The 20947-nt window shown below is 45.0% G+C and overlaps 1 protein-coding gene across 8 annotated transcripts in view; it reads right to left on the reverse strand.

Annotated features, from left to right (window-relative positions):
- Window positions 1-20947, reverse strand: part of TTC7B (tetratricopeptide repeat domain 7B) — a 178621-nt gene that overhangs the window by 106562 nt on the left and 51112 nt on the right. For all 8 annotated transcript variants that reach the window (XM_061611948.1, XM_061611949.1, XM_061611947.1 and 5 more), the window contains 4 exons: window positions 18769-18847; window positions 16909-17081; window positions 9499-9562; window positions 8105-8242 (listed from right to left, as the gene is read on the reverse strand). In XM_061611948.1, the coding sequence (XP_061467932.1) occupies window positions 8105-8242; window positions 9499-9562; window positions 16909-17081; window positions 18769-18847 (454 nt within the window). The remainder of the gene's footprint in view (window positions 1-8104; window positions 8243-9498; window positions 9563-16908; window positions 17082-18768; window positions 18848-20947) is intronic.

Consider the following 20947-nt stretch of genomic DNA (forward strand, 5'->3'; position numbering starts at 1 on the left):
ATGGCACTGAAACCTCCTTGGTTGCCCTGGTTGATGACATCTCTCAGGAGAGAGATAGGGGAAACGTGGCCCTGCTTGTTCTCCTTGATCTCTCGGCAGCTTTCAATACTGTTGACTACAGTATATTTTTGGAGCATCTCAGGGAAGTGGGGGTTGGGGGGCACTGTGCTTCAGTGGTTCTGCTCACACTTCCAGAGCTGCTTCCAAAAAGTAGTTATGGGAGGGTATTGTTTGGCACCATGAGAGCTGTCCTGTGGTGTTCCACAGGGTTCCATCTTGTCCTTCATGCTATTTAACATCTGTATGAAGTCACCAGAGTCTATCATCATTTCGAGTGAAGTGTCATCAATATGCAGATGACATCCAGCTCTATTTCTCCATTCCATCTGAATCAGGAGACGCTTGGAGGCAGTGATGAGCTGGATGTGTCCAAAATGCAGCAGCCAGATTAGTGGCTGGGATTCCCTTTAGAAGTCATATAACCACTGTTTTAAAATAGCTGCACTGATTCCCAGATTCATTTCTGGGCCCAATTCAAGGTGGTCACATTCATTACTTAGGCCCAAATATCTGAAAGACCGCCCTCTTTCCTACAGACCCTTTCAGGTGAGATCAGCAGAGGGGGTTCTTTTGGTAGTTTTGCCACCCTCATAAGCTTCCTGGGCAGTGGCCCAGAAGAGGGCATTCTTTGCAGCAGCCCCTACGTTGTGGTACTCCCTCCCCATAGAGGTGCATTTGGCAACTTCATTGTACTGTTTTGGCAAATGCTGAAGTAGCATCTCTTTACTCTGGCCTTTGACAGCCTAGGTGTTTATTTTTAGGACCCACCCTATTTTGTGTGTGTGTGATGTTGTGATTTTCCATAGAAGGAATGCCATCATGCTGGATTATAGCTCGTCCTATCGTCCGAAGGCAAGAATGTTTCTGAAGTCAAGACCAGGGCGTCAGGCCCCTCCCACTCTCCAGTTCATTCTTGCCTTCGTATCGAACAAGTTTGTTATTCCAGATAGCGTAGCTAAGTCTCTTGTGTTTGTTTGTGGATTTGTTTGCCAGAGTGTGAAGGTCTTTGTTATCTGTCTATCCTAAGTTTCTTCCTTCCCTCTGTCTTGTCTTTGACATCGTTTACCCCCAGAAGTTTAGCCTACGGCTCCCAGAGATACCGCGGCTGCGGCTCTCTCTCTCTAAGGGAGCTGCCTTAGTCTATTTTTGTTACGGGAGCTTGCGGCTTTCCTTCTCGCCCAGCTGCACTCCTCCGCCCTCGTTTAGCCTCGCAGGAGCTGCTGCTCTCTGCCGATCCTAACGGCGATTCCGGGAGACCGCGGCTGCAACTCTCCCTCGCTCAGCAGGCGGCCGCAAGTCTAATCGGGAGCTTCCGATCGCGGCTCTCCGCCTCGCGCCGCCTCGTTCTCTCCCTTTTTATCACCGCCTATTTCGGCGGCCCCAGAGCCTGAGGCTGCGGCTCTTTCCCTTGCTCTGCCCCCCTCCCTCCGGCTCTTTCCGCGGCAGTTAATTCCCACTGCGACGACCTTTGGAGCCTGCGGCTGCGGCTCCGTTTAAATTTTGTGCTCCGTGAGCCCGTCTCCGCGGCTATTAAGACATAGCTCGCCCCCCCAGCCGCCATCGACGACATTTGAGCTTGAAAAATTTGAGAATCTTGAGCTCGTTGGCGCTCTCCTTAGACCGCCATTGCTCCTTCCTCACCCCAAACCTTTCTCATTGGCTCAATTTTCCCGCTCCTTGTGGGCGCCATTTTGATCCTCCCACTTTTTTCCCGCCTTTTCTATTGGCCTTACTGATAAACGCCTCTGTTCTAGGCCTGCCGCTGTCAGTGTATGCCTTTCCTGTCAGTGTCTGTTAGTAAGCTGTGTCTGTTAGTAAGCTGCAGAGCACATATTCAAGTCTGCTACAGCTCTTCACGCAAACTACTACTATTGATTATTGCTGCTACCTAAACAGTAGCAATACCTAAACAGTACAAAGCCTATTATTCCTGCAAGGAAGGTGCGCCTGTGGCTGGATCATTAAACCTATTAATACTGGACTGACTGTACACCAGACTATTGATCCTAGTGTGCAAGGGATTGATACCACATACCACCTGTCTGGACTGACCTGGACTGTGCATCCTGCCCCATCTGTGGCCGTGTACTAGACTATTCATAGTGTACATTCTGCCCCATCGTGGCAGTGTACTTAAACATCTGACAGTGCATTCTGCCCCAGTCGTGTGCCGTGTACTGTGTCTGCTCTAAAACTGTTCAGTGTGTACATTCTGCCCCATCGTGGCAGTGTACTTAGCCATCTGCCAGTGCATTCTGCCCCAGTCGTGTGCCGTGTGCCGTGTACTGAGCATCTTCGGGTCTGTGCATTCTGCCCCAGTCGTGTGCCGTGTACAGCTACCCTTAATATCTATATGATGGCAGAACAGCCAGAGACAACCCAGGCAACCAAGCCGAAACAACAGCCTGTGACAAACCAGATGACTACGCCTAAACCTCCTAAGGCGGTCAAACATAAGCACTCAAAAGCGGTTACCAAAACCAAACATCTTAGCCACAGCACAATCAAGCGGCCCCGCTATGTCTCTGCTCCAGTGCCAGAGGAGTCAAATCATGCACAGTTAACTACTCTCTTTCATTCTCCTGCTGCTTCCTCTGATGAGGAGGACTTTCCTGGATTTCCTGTACAGCCAACGGTCAGTCAATCCAGAGCTTGTTCTTCTTCACTACCTGTGGGGCCGTCCGCAGCTCCGCCTATCCAAGAGCAACCATCTACATCTCCGGGACTACAGCTGTCCCACAAGTTCATTACACAACTTCAGGGCATGCTGTCCTTTTTTGCTCAGAGTCAATCATCTTCACAAGCTCCCGCTATCCCTCAACACAGCGGGGTTCAACTTCTACACAGTGAGAGAAACCCATCAGGTTCTCCAGACCCGTTTGACGTTGCCAGGGACAGGTTCGTTGATGACGCTTCTTTTGATGAAGAGTCCGCATTCGTGCTGCAAGCCCAAGGGGACGAGTGGAGTGACCATTCGGAACCAGAGCAAGAAACCTCTTATCGTCTTTTCAACGCTTCGGATTACCAGCCCCTGGCGCGCAGAGTCTTGAACGCTCTTGGTCTTCAATCCACTCCAACTGCAGCTTCCACTCCTGCTTTAAAAGGGGCCAGGGTCTTGAAATCCCCTACGCCAGCTGAAAACTTCCTCCCTGTGCCAGACCCCATCGCTAAACTGGCCAAGGACGAATGGTCCCACCCCTTACAGGCACGCCGATTTAATAACATTGCGGACAGACTCTATCCTTTGGCCCCGGACTTTTCTACCAGACTGGCTGTCCCTGGCATCGACGAGCCTCTTTCCAGTTTAGTTTCCAGGTCCCTCTTGCCGATGGAGGGGGACTCTCATCTAAAGGATGCCACTGAACGGAGACTGGATTTTGCTTTACGCAAGACCCATGAGGCTATCGCCTTTTCTATGCGTGCATCCACATCTGCCTCTATTTTCACCAGGGCAGCAATGATGTGGTTAGACGACCTCATCGAGGACCACAATCCAGATCCCGCCTCCCTGCGCAGATCACTACTAAAATTGCATAAAACAGCCGCTTTCGTGGCCAACGCCACCTTGGACGCGAATCAACTAGCAGCACGCGCCCTGGTGGCTCAGGTCGTTGGCAGACGGACCCTCTGGCTTCGTCACTGGCAGGCTGACTCTACTGCCAGGGTTAATCTTTCACGAGCACCTTATGCAGGCTCATTACTTTTCGGGGAAGAGGCATTAAGGGCAGTGCTTGTCGACCCTAAGGACACTCGAAAGCCTGTCTTGGCCACCGTCAAAAATGTTGAGCGCAGACCCTTTAGGCGTTTCGCTTCATACCGCACGTCTCAGCCCTTTCGGGGAACGCGGCCCGCGGGACGAGGCCGCGACTTCCCAGCATTTGATTTCCGCTCCACCAGAGGAGGCTGGAATAGACGTTTCCCCAGTAGAGGTCAGTACCAGGGCCACAGAGGCTACTCAACGTCCTCATACAGGGGAGGGTCTCGCCAACGCAGACAATACTAAGGCAATACCAGTTGGGGGCAGATTGCTTCTATTTGCCGAACTTTGGCTACCTCTGACTCAGGTCCCATGGATCAGAGACCTCTTTTGTTATGGATATGCAATTGAGTTTTGGGCAATACCTCCAAACAATTTTCATCCCTCCCCTTGTCCCAGGGCACTAGACAGGCGCTGCATCATGCAGACTGCGATACATCACCTTTTGGACATAGAGGCGATAGAGCCAGTCCCCACTGCAGAGAGGTCGGAAGGGGTGTACTCCCTCCTATTTGCTGTGCCCAAACGTGATCTCTCATGGAGGGCGGTTTTGAACCTCAAGTTCATTAACCGTTTTGTAAAGTATCGCAGGTTCAGAATGGAATCCCTCCACTCCATTATAGACAGCCTGCAAGAAGGTGACTTCCTTGCCTCTATCGACCTAAAGGAAGCGTATCTCCATGTCCCTATTTGCATAGCCCACAGAAAATTCCTACGTTTTGCCTTTGGCTCCCAGCACTTCCAATATCGAGCAATGCCGTTCGGACTCTCGTCTGCCCCGAGAGTATTTACCAAGGTGCTACTTACCCTAGTGGCTTACCTCAGGCTTCAAGGCGTCCATATCTACCCTTATCTGGACAATCTTCTAATATGCGTGAGGTCTAGGGAGCTTACTCATCATCATCTAACCCTCACGCTCCATGTCTTACAGGCCCACGGCTGGCTAGTCAACTTCGACAAAAGCCATCTACAACAAACCCAACGCCTGCAGCATCTATTGGCAATGTTAGACACACTGCAAGCGACTGTGTTCCTGTCCCCAGATCGCATCACCGCTATCACAGACATCGCAAGGTCTCTGATGCACAAAACATCTGCAGATGTCATGCTTCTAGCCAGGGCTCTCGGAATGTTGGTGTCCACCATCCATATTGTGCCATGGGCTCGGGCACATATGCGCCAGCTACAGTGGGCCCTGTTGCTGTTCCAACACGACATTGCCAACTCAAACCATCGAGCAATCCCCCTGAGTCCCACTCTGCACTTGTCATTCCGCTGGTGGACAAAGGTACAACATCTCACCCAAGGCACTCCGTTCAGAGAACCCCACCGGACTGTCATTACCACCGATGCCAGTCTTCTTGGTTGGGGAGCCCACTGCAACTCCCAGTTCGTTCAGGGAGTTTGGGACACAGCAGAGCAAGCTCAAAACATCAACTGGCTGGAACTAAAGGCTGTCCACTTAGCTCTGCTTCATTTTCAGTCTCTCTTCCTCTTGGATCATGTCCTCATTCGAATGGACAACACGTGTGCCAAATCTCATTTAAACAGACAGGGAGGCACCAGGTCCAGGCCTCTACAGAACCTAGCTTCCCTCATATTTGACTGGGCAGAACAACATCTGCAATCCCTCAAAGCAGAACATCTCAGAGGAATTTCGAATGTCACAGCAGACTGGCTCAGCAGACAACAAGTCTTGCCGGGAGAATGGAAACTTCATCCGACTGTGTTCCATCTTCTCCAGCGTCGATTCGGCCCTTTCTCAGTCGACCTGTTTGCTTCCAGTCGCAATTGCCAGCTACCCAGGTACTTCGCTCGATACCTGGACACGACAGCGGAAGCGGTGGATGCTCTGTCACTGTCGTGGCCGGAGGGCCTATTATACGCCTTCCCTCCAATACCACTATTAGCCAAAACCTTGCAGAAGGCACGTCGCGAGAAGGTGCAGCTGGTTCTGATAGCACCATTTTGGCCCCGTCGACTGTGGTTCTCGGATCTTCTTGCACTGTCGGTGACAGATCCCTGGCCACTTCCAGTCAGGCCAGATCTCTTATCACAAGGTCCAGTATGGCATCAGGACCCAAAGTGGCTCAACCTAACAGTGTGGCTTTTGAACGGGGACATTTGAGATCGGCTGGCCTGTCAGACGCTGTTATTGACATTATTTTGGCCTCGAGAAGACCATCCACCACTCGTATATACCAACATACTTGGGTAGCGTTCTCCAGGTGGTGTCAGTCCCAACACATCGATCCTTCCAAGGCTACAGTACAACAAGTGCTGCAATATCTTCATAGGGGCCTCATGCTGGGACTTAGACCCAACACATTGCATCGACATGCGTCCACTCTGTCGTCCATTCTTTCAGTATCTTCCACTGACACCCCTATTGCCTCACATCCGTTTATCAAACGCTTCCTCAGAGGCACTGCTCTACACTCGCCGGCTGTAGCTCACCGTTTTCCATCATGGAGTTTGTCAAAGGTTCTGCAGGCCTTACAACGTCCTCCGTTTGAGCCACTCAGGACTGTGCCTTTACGTCTGTTGTCTTTCAAGGTCCTGTTCCTGATTGCAATTACATCGGCGAGAAGAGTCTCGGAACTGGGTGCATTGTCTTCTGCTCGCCACCTCTGTGTCTTTCACAAGGATTCTGTTGTGCTGAAAACTAATCCTTCCTTCCGTCCCAAGGTCAATTCAGTTTTCCACTGCAACCAGGACATTGTTCTACCTTCATTTTGTCCGAATCCTACTCATCCTCTCGAGAAGGCTTGGCATTCATTGGATGTTCGGAGGGCTCTCAAGACCTACCTGTCCAGGACCCAGGATATACGACAGACTGAGTCTTTGTTTGTATCCTTTCATCCAAGGTCTATGGGGCATAAAGTAGCTAATTCCACCTTATCCCGCTGGTTGCGTGCATGTATTACCTTAGCCTATGAGTCCCTTAAGATTCCAGTTCCGCCTAGTATAACAGCTCATTCCACTAGATCAGCAGCCACTTCGGCTGCTTTTGCTACTAACGCTCCTGTTGCCGATATTTGTAGAGCTGCTGTTTGGTCTACTCCACACTCGTTTATAAGGCATTATAAAATAGATTGTTATGCCTCTGCCGATGCCTCATTTGGCAGACGAGTTTTGCAACAGGTTCTTAATGACGATTAGTATGTGGGTGGTCCCTCCCTGTTATGGGCTGCTTTGGTACATCCAGCATGATGGCATTCCTCCTATGGAAAATGGACCATTGGTCTCACCTGAAGGGTGATTTTCATAGGAGGAATCCCATCATGACCCTCCCAGTTGGAGGATAACTACATAATTTTTGGGATGGTTTATATATTACAATTTCGTCATTATATTATATTATATTACATTTTAATTTTCTAGTGAAGTCAAGACTTCTATTACTGTTTTCGCTAGGTTAGCGTCAGATATTATGAATGTTACTGTTATGTTATGTTCTTGCTGGTAGGCCCGTTGGCCTTTTTTCCTGCATGTTTAGATATATCTCTTTGGACTCGCTGCGAATGAACTGGAGAGTGGGAGGGGCCTGACGCCCTGGTCTTGACTTCAGAAACATTCTTGCCTTCGGACGATAGGACGAGCTATAATCCAGCATGATGGGATTCCTCCTATGAAAATCACCCTTCAGGTGAGATCAATGGTCCATTTTAGGTTGTTTTGATTGTTTTTAATGATTTATTGTGACCCGCCCTGGGACCTCTGGGTGAAGGGTGAGTAATTAATTTAAATAATAAACTGCTTCCGTAAAGTTCTAGCTACTACATTTTGCACCAGCTGAAATTTCAAAATACTTTTTAAGAAGGTACCATCATGTTGCAGTAATATGAACATAAACAAGTCATGAGTAATCAGCTTTCTTCAGGAAAATAAGCATCTGATACTGAAATACTTGTATCTCTGCAATCTCACCTGATTCACTGTAACATCTTAATTATGAAGACAAAGGCAAAGTGGGATCACTCAGAACTCCAGCTAAGCAAATTGGCATTGAACCTAAATCCAGCTGTCTAAGTTGGGACAATGTGTGCCATATGTAAACATCTAGTTGAAGTAGTATTTAACTGCATTGATTATGAATTACGCAGTACAGTAACTTATCTCCGAGACTGATTTTTTACTATATCCAACAAAGTCAATCTTCAGGTGAATGGTACACTAATCGCTCCATAGTATATGGAATTGGTAAGCTATTTTTTTCATATGTTGCCAATCCAGAATGGCAGCTAAGTGAAGCCCTGGCATCCTTGGTCAGCTATCACAGCCTACCTCTGACAGCATTTCATATTGACCTCTTCTTCCCAAGGCAATAGTAAGTAAGTCGTAGACTACAGATGCACTTTGCAAACTGATGATGCGATCATTTTTGTGTTCTGGTATTCTGCTCAGTACAGCATCACGATTAGCCTGGATAGCAATACCAAAAATAAGAACAGAGGATCAGTGAAGAAAACAAAGAAAAAAATCCCAAGCCCCCTATGTGGTGTTCTCCAAAATGGCATAGTTCATTCAAACTTTTGTTGCTTTGGATAAAGGAACTGCATTTCTTAAGGGCTGCAGCCTCACAACTACCATAAATATCTGAAATGCAAGATACATACAAATGAAAGAACTGTTCAAACAGTGGAAAGATGCTGAACAGATTCCTACCACAAGAAGAAGAATATGTATGGTATCTATTTATTCACCTGGTGGCAGCATTAAGCAATGAAGAGAAACTGCTCTCAACTCATTTCTCTGTAGGATTTTAGATATAATTTACTTTTATCCTTGACCAAGGAGAAGAACATCATGTACTTTACATTTCAACATGCTTTCACTCTCATAGTTGTCTGACATGTTTTAGACTTTGAAGGCACCCAAAGATTTGAGTAAATAAAAACAAGATAATCAGTTACCAGGGGGTAGATTTTCACAGTGGTAAATGAGAAGCTACTCACAAGCACTTTACTTCACGAGCTTCACTACCCACAGACTGCCTTGAAAGCACATTCCCACAGATCAAGAATATAATTCTTCCTGGACAAAACTGACATTTTCTTTCTATCCTGAATATTTGGACAACTCAGAAACACACACTGTTGCATAAACTACAGTGGCAAAACCAGCAGCTGTACTGGTTCTGCAGAGTGTATAAAGTATGGTAAACATACGCTCATCTACAACATGGTAAGGGGATGAGAATAAATTATTTCAATTATTTCACACCAACTTAAGGCAGGAATTCGCAACTCAACTTGCTAGTGAGGCACGTTTCCTTAGGAACATAGAAAGCTGCCTTATGCTAAGTCAGACCATTGCTTATGCTAAGTCAGACTAAGCTCAGCATTGTCTAGTCTGACTGGCAGTGGCTCTTCAGGAAAGATTTCTTCCCAGCCCTACCTTGAGATGCCAGGGATTGAATCTGGGGCCTTCTGCATGCCAAGCAGATGCACTAGCGCTGAGCTAAAAGCCTTCCCTTTCCTTCTTCACTTGCTGCCACTAATGTATTCATAGCTGGCTGAAATAATCTTACCTACATAGTGCCTGTCCTGTGAAAGAAAGAAAACATGTAGATGGGGCACCTGAGCCAGGTGTGAAAAGGCTGACTAAGGTTAATGATGCAACAGTAGTAATGAAAACAGTAGTATAATTTCAGTTATAAAGAAAAATGCCTCACTTACCATAGATTCACTAATCAGCAGCAGCAAGAGAGCTTCTTCAGTGTTCTCTTGAGGACAGAAAATGCTGTTAAAAATTGAGTATTCATTACCACAAAAATAAAGTTATTCAAGATTAATTTACATATAATAGTTCACTGCTGTGCCACATAGGGCGCTATTAATTATTTACAAAACACCGTATAGGAAAACCTATTTTAGATCTCATATCTGCAGATCAAATAACAGAAATAGAGCTATTTTTAAAAAGATGTTTCAGAGTGTAACAATCCCACAGTAATAAGATTAACAAAAACAGCTCGCACCAATTTGCTGTTTTTGACAACTATAAATTGTCACGTTGAGCACAAATGGAAAAGCCACCTCCTCCATATTTCTGGATTTATAGCAATAAATGGCCTGAAGACTAAATTTTCCTTCTAGGCTTCTTATACTTGAATCACAGTATCTTGCATTTTAGCTGCTTTCCATACTCTTATTAGCATAAATCTGCCTGAATAACTTTACATTATGATATTCTTTTTTAGAAAGTTTGCAACTCCAGACATGTTTCTATCTATCTTTTACATCACTGGTAATGTGGAAGACTGGCAGGGATAAGGGGAATGCTCCTAAAATAAACAGAACTTTGTGGAATGCCCACAGAGGAAACTAGAATCATAGAATAATAGAATGGTAGAGTTGGAAGGGGCCTATAAGGCCATCAAGTCCAACACCCAGTATGTATAAAAACATACATAATACAGATTTTAAAAGACATCAAAAATAAAAAACATGGACTTAAAAGTGCTCATTTTGTAATAAAATAAACAGGATAAATCCTACCCCACCCTACTTAAGATGAACACCAAATAAAAGCTTGGGAATAATTATACCGTATAATCCCAATTAAGACCCAAATATTTGGGTGAACAGAAATGTCTTTGTCTGATGCCTAAAACTTGGTGATGATGGCACCAGGTGATGATGGCACCAGGTGATGGTACCTTGGGGAGGGTATTCCACAGCTGGGGAGCTACCACTGAAAAGGCCCGTCCTTGTGTTGCCACCCTCCACACCTTCCTCAGAGGGGGCACACTTAGAAGGGCCTCAAATGATGAATGCAGGGTCCAGAGAGGTTCATGTGGAGAGAGGCAGTCCCCTAAGGTACTAAAGTAAATGTCTACTTTAACATATGGTTTTTCACAAAATAATATTTAAATATGCATTTTATTTCAACGTGTATATTTTCTAAAATATTTAATCCTAAAATACACAACTTTTAATACATTTTGGTGTGGTTTTTGAGCCGAGAACTATATCACAAAATTGAGAAGTGCAAAATCTGAAGGATAATTACATTCCAACCTATATATTAGTCCAGGAGGTGCAAATAAGGTCAGTTCATTTAAAAATGCAGACCAAATAAAATTCTCTCCCATTTCAACTGAATATCAGGAAAAGCTTCCTAGCTGTTAGAGTGGTACAACAATGGAACCAATTACCTAGGGAGGTGGTGGGCTTTCAAACACTGGAGGCATTCAAGAGGCAGCTGGACAGGCACCTGTTGGGTATGCTTTAGGTTGGATTCCTGCACTGAGCAGGGAGTTGGACTCGATGGCCTTATAGGTTCCTTCCAACTCTATGTTTCTATGATTCCACTTCTGCCTGAGATCCTGGAGGGCTGTCACTTGCCTGAGTAGGCAACACAAGGCTAGAAGGACAAACACCTGACCACTTCCTGTGCTTCTATTCTTCACGCCTCTTCCCTCCTTTCCATAATATTAACAAAGATCAAAGGATGCGGCTATTTAGGAATCCTCAGAGGTATTTAATATAGAAAACAAATTTCTTTGTGCAAGAAAGAAAGAAAAACTAGAACATTTTTCTTCTCTTGGGAATTTAGCTTTGTTACTCCTTTAAGGCAGCACTTTACTAATATGCATAAGTCCAAAGTGCAAAATGACAGCAAATACAATTGAATAGCAAGTGCACTGAAACATGCACACAAAAAATATCAGATTAAAGCCAAATGGGATGCTCAGAACCTTATACATTGTTGCATTTTAAAATCTGTATCCGGCTCAAAGCAACAAAAATTAGTAAAGATACAGGTCCAGTCCCTATACCATCAAATTTGTTTTTGGAATGGTTTCATTAATTATTCCTGTGAAATCTTTTAAACACACATATTTCAGTGTTTTCATCATTGCTAATAAGAGACTGGAAACACTATCATTTTAATTGCTTGCCTGCTATTCTGAAACAATGCCTAGGAAACTAGTTACAAATCAACTTCTTTTTAATTGGACACCTTTATGTAAATACTGTGAACATAACTGTTTTATGTTTTATCCCTTGTAGACCAACATTTTTAGAGAGCTTCATAACTTTAAAATCTGTTACATGCCATTGGAACAGATGGCAGTACATAAAAACACTGTACCACAGCAATAACAATTAGGAATTTAAGTATCTGATTATTTTTGTCACTTCATGGAGCAAAGGCTCAAGACATCCAAGGTGCAAAAATGGTCTAAAGGTGGGAAAAGCTATTCTGCACAATGTTTAAATTGGAGCAAGCTTCTAAGTGAAGAGAACTTGAATAATTGTGAAGTGAAGAGAACCTTCTAGGAAAATGCTTCTCAAGATGTCCATGTTATCCTAACTTGGCAAGCAGATGGTGGAAAACCTCAAGCAACCACTTATTAGCAATTTTAGAGATCATTATAAGAGAAAAAGGCAGTGATGAACTAAGACCAAGCCATTGAAGGACTGTTACCATTTGAAGCCTGTACAGTGTAGCCCACTTATTTATTTATTTATTTATTTATTTGTTAGATTTTTATACGCCCGACTAGCATAGCTCTCTGGGCAGTGTACAGCAAAAATACAAATACATACAATAAAACCCATCATAATAAAACAAGAACACATATGAAAAAAAATGAAAATCTAAAATCAGTTATAACAAGTTTAAAACTAAAATAAGATTAAAATTAGATTAAAATGCCTTAGAAAAGAGAAAGGTTTTAACTTGGCGCCGAAAAGATAGCAAAGTCGGAGCTAAGCGCACCTCATCAGGGAGACTATTCCACAGTTCAGGGGCCACCACCGAGAAGGCCCTAGTTCTTGTTACCACCCTCCGAGCCTCTCTCTGAGTCGGAACTCGGAGGAGGGCCTTCGATGTGGAGCATAGTGTACGAGCGGGTTCCTATCGGGAGAGGCGTTCCAGCAGATATTGTGGTCCCGCACCGTGTAAGGCTTTATAAGTCAAAACCAACACTTTGAATCTGGCCCGGAAGCATATTGGCAGCCAGTGCAAGCAAGCCAGAACAGGTGCAGCATCTCTCCACAGCACAGGCAGGCATAACGTCCAAATAGTTTTAACAGAAACAAGAAAGTATGGGAATCATTTGGGCAGCAGGGCTGCCTAATGTTTGGACACCAAATCTGTCACAGACATATTGCTTACAGTCATTGCCTTCCCATTTGATATAAAGTAGAGAGGTTTAGAAAGAACAAACATCATACACAGTCAATACCCAACATACTCCAATTGATTGAGGGAGTGGCTGTCTATTACCGGAGTGACGGGGATTACGGAGGTGGGCCTCCGTTTTTTATATTGTTTAGGGTGGGTGGCCTGTCCATTGCGCGGACAGGGATAGTGACATGTGTAGATCGGGGGGGGGTTGTGACAGAGAGGGAGGGGGGCCAAGCTATACCAAGACTGGGCGGCAGGCGCTGGGTTGATGCTGGGGGCAGACCATGTCAGTCTAGAGGAACAAGAGATAGATGCGTGATATCCATCCCTTGTTCCGGGTCTGCCCAAATCCAGAAGACAACTGGGAGACGCAGGATTCCTACCGACCTTCGACTGTTGTTGTGTAATGCCAGGTCTGTGTCACAAAAAAATTTATCATCCATGATATGATCTTGGATGAATGCGCAGACCTGGTGTGCATTACGGAAACTTGGTTGGACGAGGCCTCAGCTCCCATTCTTGAGGCCATGTGTCCACCAGGTTTCCATTACGCACAGCAGCCGAGGGTGGGAAGGCGGGGAGTGGGAGTGGCAGTCATCTATCGGGAATCTTTGGTTTTCACCAGACCTCCGCTCCTGAGGACCAAGTTTGTTGACTGCATGTACTGGAGGTTGGGCCCGAAGGGCAGTTTAGGGATCCTGCTTGTGTACCGCCCGCCCCGCAACACGGCAGACTCCCTGGCCGAGGTGCTTGAGGTGGTCTCGGATGTGCGAGCGTTGTCCCCAGAGCTGTTAATTCTCGGGGACTTCAACGTACATGCTGACGCCACTCTCGTTGGAGCCCCTCGGGATTTCCTGGAAACCATGGCTTCCTGGGAACTGCACCTTAGTAATACTGAGCCCACCCATGTAGCCGGTCATGCTCTCGACCTTGTATTTGTCCTAAGAGAGGAGGGAAGTGTCCTGAAGTTGGGGGCTATTTCTTCTACCCGTGTCATGGTCAGATCACTTTCTGATGAATATAGACTTCCCGATGCCACACGCCCTCCGCAGGGGTAAAGAACCTATTAGAATGGTCTGTTCCAGGCGCTTGATGGATCCAGATGGATTCCTGACTGCGCTTGGGGAATTGGAACCTGCTGAAGGTCGCTCGGTCGAAAACCTGGTGATGGAGTGGAATGAGAGGATCACCAGGGCATTAGACCGGGTTGCCCCGAAACGTCCTCTCCCCCTGAACAGAACTGAGATAGCACCGTGGTATACACCCTGGTTGCGTAATCTGAGGCGGGAGGTGAGACGACTAGAGCGCCGGTGGCGGAAGTCTTGCTCCAAAGGTGCTCGGACACAGGTCAGAGCAGCAGTAGCTGCCTACCAGGTGGCAGTAAAGGCGGCAAAGAAGGAGTTCTTTGCGGCCTCTATTGCATCCACGGAGAGCTGTCCCAGGAGGTTGTTCCAAGTGGTCCGAAGCCTGGTCGGTCCAGTTGCCCAGGTACCCTTGGAACACTCTAAGGCCTCCTGTGACAAACTGGCAAAGCACTTTGCTGATAAAATCGAACACCTAAGGAGCTCGATTCCGTACGCCGTGGATGCAGTGAATGAACCAGAGTTGACCATTTGCAATCCGGTCCAGTGGGATCGGTTTCGGCCTCTCCCTTCTGAGGAAGTGGACAAGGTGCTTTCATCTGTGAAGCCTACCACCTGTCTGATTGATCCTTGCCCATCATGGCTCCTTGTGAACTGCAAGGAGAAACTGAGTGAAGGGATTAGGGCGGTGGTAAACGCATCCTTAGCGGAGAGTGTAATGCCACTGGCCCTCAAGGAGGCAATTATAAAGCCCATCTTAAAGAAGTCCTCCTTGGATCCCCAAATTTTGAACAACTTTCGCCCAGTTTTGAATTTGCCATTTCTGGGCAAGATCATTGAGCGAGTGGTGGCTAACCAATTGTCAGCACACTTGGATGAAACGGATTATCTGGATCCATACCAATCGGGTTTCAGGACTGGACATGGAACTGAAACAGCCATGGTCGCTCTGGTGGATGATATGAGGAGGGCACTAGATAGGGGAGAATTCACCTTTCTTGTCCTCCTCGATCTTTCAGCGGCTTTTGATACCGTCGACCACGGTATCCTGTTGGATCGCCTGGAAGGAATGGGAATAGGAGGCACTGTTCTACGGTGGTTCCGTTCCTTTCTCTCTGACAGGCATCAACAGGTAGCATTGGGCGATGAGGTTTCAGACCCTTGGCCTCTCACTTGTGGAGTGCCACAGGGTTCTATCCTCTCTCCCATGCTATTTAACATCTAAGTGAAGCCGCTGGGATCCATCATCAGGAGATTTGGGCTGCGGTGTCACCAATATGCAGATGACACTCAGCTCTATCTCTCGTTTAGTCCTCACCAGAGTTGGCTGTGGAGACCATGTCCAAGTGCCTGGAATCCGTGAGTGGATGGATGGGAAGGAACAGGCTGAAGCTAAATCCTGACAAGACCGAGGTGCTGCTTGTGGGAGACAGAGGAAGGTTGGGCCCTGTTGACCTGAGGCTTAATGGGGTACAATTACCCCTGAAGGACCAGGTCCGCAGCCTTGGGGTTGTTCTTGATTCCAGGTTGTCCATGGAGGCTCAGATTTCGGCAGTGAGCCGGGCAGCCTGGTACCAATTACACCTCATATGTAGGCTGCAACCCTACCTCCCTGTTCATCAGCTCCCACTGGTAGTACATGCCCTGGTCACCTCTCGATTAGACTACTGCAATGCGCTCTACGTGGGGTTACCCTTGAAAACGGTCCGGAAACTTCAGCTGGTACAGAATTTGGCGGCTCGTTTACTTACAAACAGTCGTCGCCGTGATCATATTACGCCAGTATTATTCAATCTACACTGGCTTCCAGTAGTTTTCCGGGCCTAATTCAAGGTGTTGGTGTTAACCTTTAAATCCCTATACGGTTTCGGCCCAGTTTATCTGAAGGAGCACCTCCAGCACCACCAATTATGCCGCCCGACAAGATCAGCCACACAGGGCCTTCTCTCAATCCCACCAACAGCAGTAGCTAGGTTGGTGGGGACTAGAGAGAGGGCTTTTTCAGTGGCAGCCCCCACTCTCTGGAATTCCCTCCCGTTCGATCTTCGGCATGCCCCTTCCCTGGATACTTTCCGCCGAGCCTTAAAAACTTTGCTGTTTGGACAGGCCTTTGGGACCGCCGGGGTGGGCTAATTTACATACTGAATGCCTGTTGTTATCTACTGCATATGTTGTTATTTTGTTATTGCTGAGTATATCATATTTTATTGTATTTACTGTATTTATTGTATTTTATTGGAATTTAATATGTACGTCACCTAGAGTGGCTTCGGCCAGATAGGCGACCTAAAAATTAAATTTACATTTTTACATTTACATTTTCTATTCTTAGTGGCAAAACAAAGACAATACACAATGCCCAAACATCACCACCATTGTGTTTTACAATGCCAAGACTGGTTATTTACAAAAAAAGGCAAAAATATTCTTATTTTGAGAGGCAAGCTAAGTGCCATGGATAGTAAGAGGACTGAACAATTTACAATGACTATGGAACACACAGCCAGTAATGTACAAGCTTTGTTAAGTGATTGAGCTATTGTGATGCTGACACCATCAGCATCAGATAATTTCCAACATAGCCCACACCAACTCTCACTCAATAGCAGAGTTTCAAAAAACTTTAATATTTAGAAAAAATATTGTAATTCTATTCACCAAGAAGGTGGATCTTGCTCTCCATCTTTCTTTCACATACACACACACACACACACACACACACACACACACACACACACACACACACACACACACAGACATTGTTTCAGAGTTGTATCCCTACATTTTATTAGCCCAATTTAAATATCATCAATATTATTACGATTCATATTAACAAATTAAAACATCAACAACAAAAAAGCTTACTTTTCTCCAGAGTAAACCCGTGGTCTTCTGCTAAGTGCATAAGTTTTAGTATTTGCACCTTTCCACAGGGGATCATTCAGAGGTGACTCATGGGGAGGGTCGTCCAGTGGGTTCCAATAACTTTGTTCACACATTCCTCGTAGTAAGATTTCAGCTAATTGCCTTGCTATTGTCTGTTAACAAAGAAAAGGATTTTCCCCCAGTTAAGGGTGTACAAAAAACAAACTGCAGAGCAACAAACATTAATAAAATTATGTAAAATTCTGCTTATGAGCATGACATAAAATAAGCTATTAATATCAGCATTCTTGCGATATGTAACTTAGTACAACAATGAAATGTGCCATCAACAAATTGTTTTAATGTATACTATGCCTACTTAGATCAGTACACAAGATGGCTTACATAAGGTGTGTCTATGATATAAAATACGGAATAAAATGCAGTCTACAAACAAAAAAGTTAACAACAGAATCAACCAAAGTTTAAAAGAGCAGCAGACAAAATATATACCAATACTAGCTCTTTCTCTGTGTGTGTATCCTTATGTAGCCAAAAGGGCACTCTACATGCACAAAAGCAGATAGGAGGAGCCAGGTTTAAGGGGTTCCCAGACACGGTGCCTGGGTGGCTAGCTGGGTGGCTAGCAGCAAAGCTTGCAAGTGAAGTGAGGCTGCTTGCTGGCACCTTGTAAAGTACTGTGCTGGCTAGATCCTATGGGATCCCATGCTTTTTCTAACATCAAAGGGACAATGGCAGCAAACAGCCAATGAGATGCCAGCTTCGGGACTGTCGGCCCATGAGGCCAGCAGGGTAGCAAGGGTACAGACCAAGCTCATCTAGGTCCTGTTTTCATTGGCCCTGCAAAAGTGGCATCTCATTGGCTGTGCTTACACCACTCTGGGGTCAGAAATTTTAAAAATTAAAATGGCAGGTAGTTAGTGCCTCTGGGACTTCTTCAGAGTTGTTTGGGGGCTCCTACATGGTGCGGAACCCTCTGGGATGTGCAGAGCCGCAGAGTTGTGTCTGGTAGTCCTCCCAAGCAGTGCTACTGTCAGCAGGTGTGAGGGAACCCCAAGATTTGCAGAACTACACATTTTTATTAAAAAACTAAGGAGGGCGAAAAAACGAAATAGGTCACTGAGGGGTGAGAATTCATGGAGGATAAGGTTATTAATGGCTACTGGCTACAACGCTTATGCTCTACCTCCACTGTTGGAGTAAGTATGCCTCTGAATACCAGTTTCTAGCCACTGCAGGTGAGAAGAGCACTGTTGCATTAAGGTCCTGCTTGCAGAATTCCCATAGGCATGTGCTTGGACACAGTGAGAACAGAATACTGGACTAGATGGGCCTTTGGCCTGATCTAGCAGGGCTCTTCTTATGTTCTAATGTAATGCGCAGTGGGCATGGAATGCTGCCTGTTGAGGGGATCCGGAATTTTTAAATTTTATTTAACAAAATTTATATGCCACTATATATCCATAGTAAATGGAACCTCTAAGTGGTTTACAAATGCAGGTCCCACTTGTCAAAATTCTAATAAATAGTAGATACTGGTCAAGGTTCTTCTCTGAATTATTAACTTTTACTTTAAGTTTGCACAAACATGTGTGTTAACAACAAACTGTGCAATAATAATATTTTTATCTGCTAGTTATGGCAAGGGTCATTGCACTGCAATACACAGAATATTATTACAATGCAATCCTATTCACATTTACTAAGAAATAAGTTCCATTGTGTTCAATAGAGGCTTACTCCCAAGTAAGCATGCATAAAATTGCAGACTTATAATCATTACTATATAATTAAAAGATTTTTAACTAATTGTAGTTAATTGTAATTATAAAAACTTACCATGCGTAAATTCTGTGTAGTTCTTGTTTCAACAGCTCTTAGGATCTCTCTAAATCTACCAACTCCTCTTGTCAAATTCCTGTATGTATACACAGAATTCCATAGAAATAACATTTCCAGTGAATATTTAAATATTTAATACTTTACAAGAAAGCACCAGCTCCTCCTCTCCCAATTGCTGAAGCTGATTTCTCCACTTTTGTAAAGATCAAGTAACTTTACACTCATCAGTTCCCAAATATAAAATGTATGTTTCTGAAAAGACAAGAACTACTGACACATAAGAAAGGCCAATTGGTTTGTTGGCATTTGAGCTTTCATAGTCTGCAGTCCAAAGATGTCCAGATTACAACTAACTTGTCTCTGGATACCAAAGCAATGTATGTTATCTTGCTGCTGTCACAGGCATTCTTCTGGAATCATCCAGAATGTAAATCTAGGCAGATCAAAAGTCCTTCTCTCCTCTCAAAAAGTAAAGCAACCATCAGGTTGAAGGCCATAATACTGAGATGGAAAAGGGAAAAACTGGATGACATATCTTCAATATACAGTACACTTGTTCTGAAAATAGCTTTACAGCCAATATCCAGCTTCAACAGTACAGGGTTTACGGGACAGTTAATGGGGGAAGAAGAAGGGTATCACACACTTTAATTCACTTTCTTCCAGTGAGAACCCTCTCGCCATTTTTTCTTCCAAAAATATGAGAAATTAATGAGGGACCAAATGAGCCCAAGAAGTGCATGTCTCAACCATATAAAAATAACCTTTTCATTAAAGTAATAAGCCTGAGAAACAGTAACATTAAAGGACCCACTTTGGAGTTACACAACACAATAGGCAGCTGACCTGAACATTGGACTTTGAAGTAAAGCTGCACTGTGCAGCCTCAAGCATTTAACTTCAGCTTATCAAAATGTGAAGATTTATGTAGTGCTCCGAAAGATTCGCAATAGTCCATAAATGAAGGCAGAATAACTCGCACTACCCTGCATCCATACCTGCTAATTTACAACCCTTTCCCCTTTCAAACACACAAAATAACATATCAGAGTTAAAAATCATTTTAATTACTCATTTTTGCATTGTATCATCATCATAAATGTTATATTTATTATTGTGGGCTTTTGTAGTGGATTCAGGGATCAGCAACTCATCACTGGTGCTAAAATCCAGAAGATGTCATCATATATCACCAGAATTATCAATGAAGCTCTTATGAATGATTGCTCTACGTCTATTTTATGTCCTCCAACGATCTGAGGTCTATAATATTCTCAAATTATGAATACTTTTGACTAACCAGTCAAGCAGCATGAATATCTACTTTCTGGCTCATTGAGAAACACTATTTTGTGCAGAAAGTACTAGTCCCTGCTTATGGAAAGTTCTTAAAACATGCAGCCTGGTCCTATCCATGTTTACTTGGAAGTGAAGCCCTACCTTGTTCAATAGACACAATTATTTGGAAGTACTGGACTGCAGACTTAGCCTTCAATTAAGCAATCACGCTTAGCATCCTTATATCCTTGTGGGTACAGAGTGCCAAAACTGGCTCCAAATTTCTGTGGGTCTTGAGGACCACATCAGCAGTTGACTCCTTTCCCCCTCACTTCACAGCAGCTGCAGCTTTTGCCGATTCTCTTCATCGCCTCACTGGCATCAACAAGGAGGAGGATGCTAGCAGAGGCTAAATGGTCAAAAAGCACACCCTCTAGCATCCTTCTCATTGGATAACAAGCCCCTGTGCCATCACATTGTTCGGAAGAGGGGAAGTGTGAAGTGCTGGAGTTCTTTTTAGACCCACTGTCAGGACTAAGCAAGAGAAAGTTACACCCCGCTGCCTAGGTACCCTTCTGGGGTGATTTCCTGTTTCCTAATGGGATGCGTGCCAGATGAAAACAGAGCATAATTCTCTTACACTCTTATCAATGGGCTAAAAGGTGGAAAATTGTCCAAGAGAGCATTTGGGGCAGTTAAGAGGGATGCCTAGGGAAAGTAGAACAGGTCTCCCTCATGCGCTACTCCCTCACTGCTGCCTGGCAACCCTGTAATTGAGAAACTGGAGATCAGTTCAGCTCCCCTAACCTTGATTTGAACCCTAATGGAAAGAGACAGAGGAATCGGTCTTGTCTCCAGTCTGGGCTGGAGATGGATGAGCCAACGGATAGAGCCAGCA

Source organism: Rhineura floridana, chromosome 2, assembly GCF_030035675.1.
Source record: "Rhineura floridana isolate rRhiFlo1 chromosome 2, rRhiFlo1.hap2, whole genome shotgun sequence".
In the NCBI taxonomy this organism is placed as follows: Eukaryota; Metazoa; Chordata; class Lepidosauria; order Squamata; family Rhineuridae; genus Rhineura; species Rhineura floridana.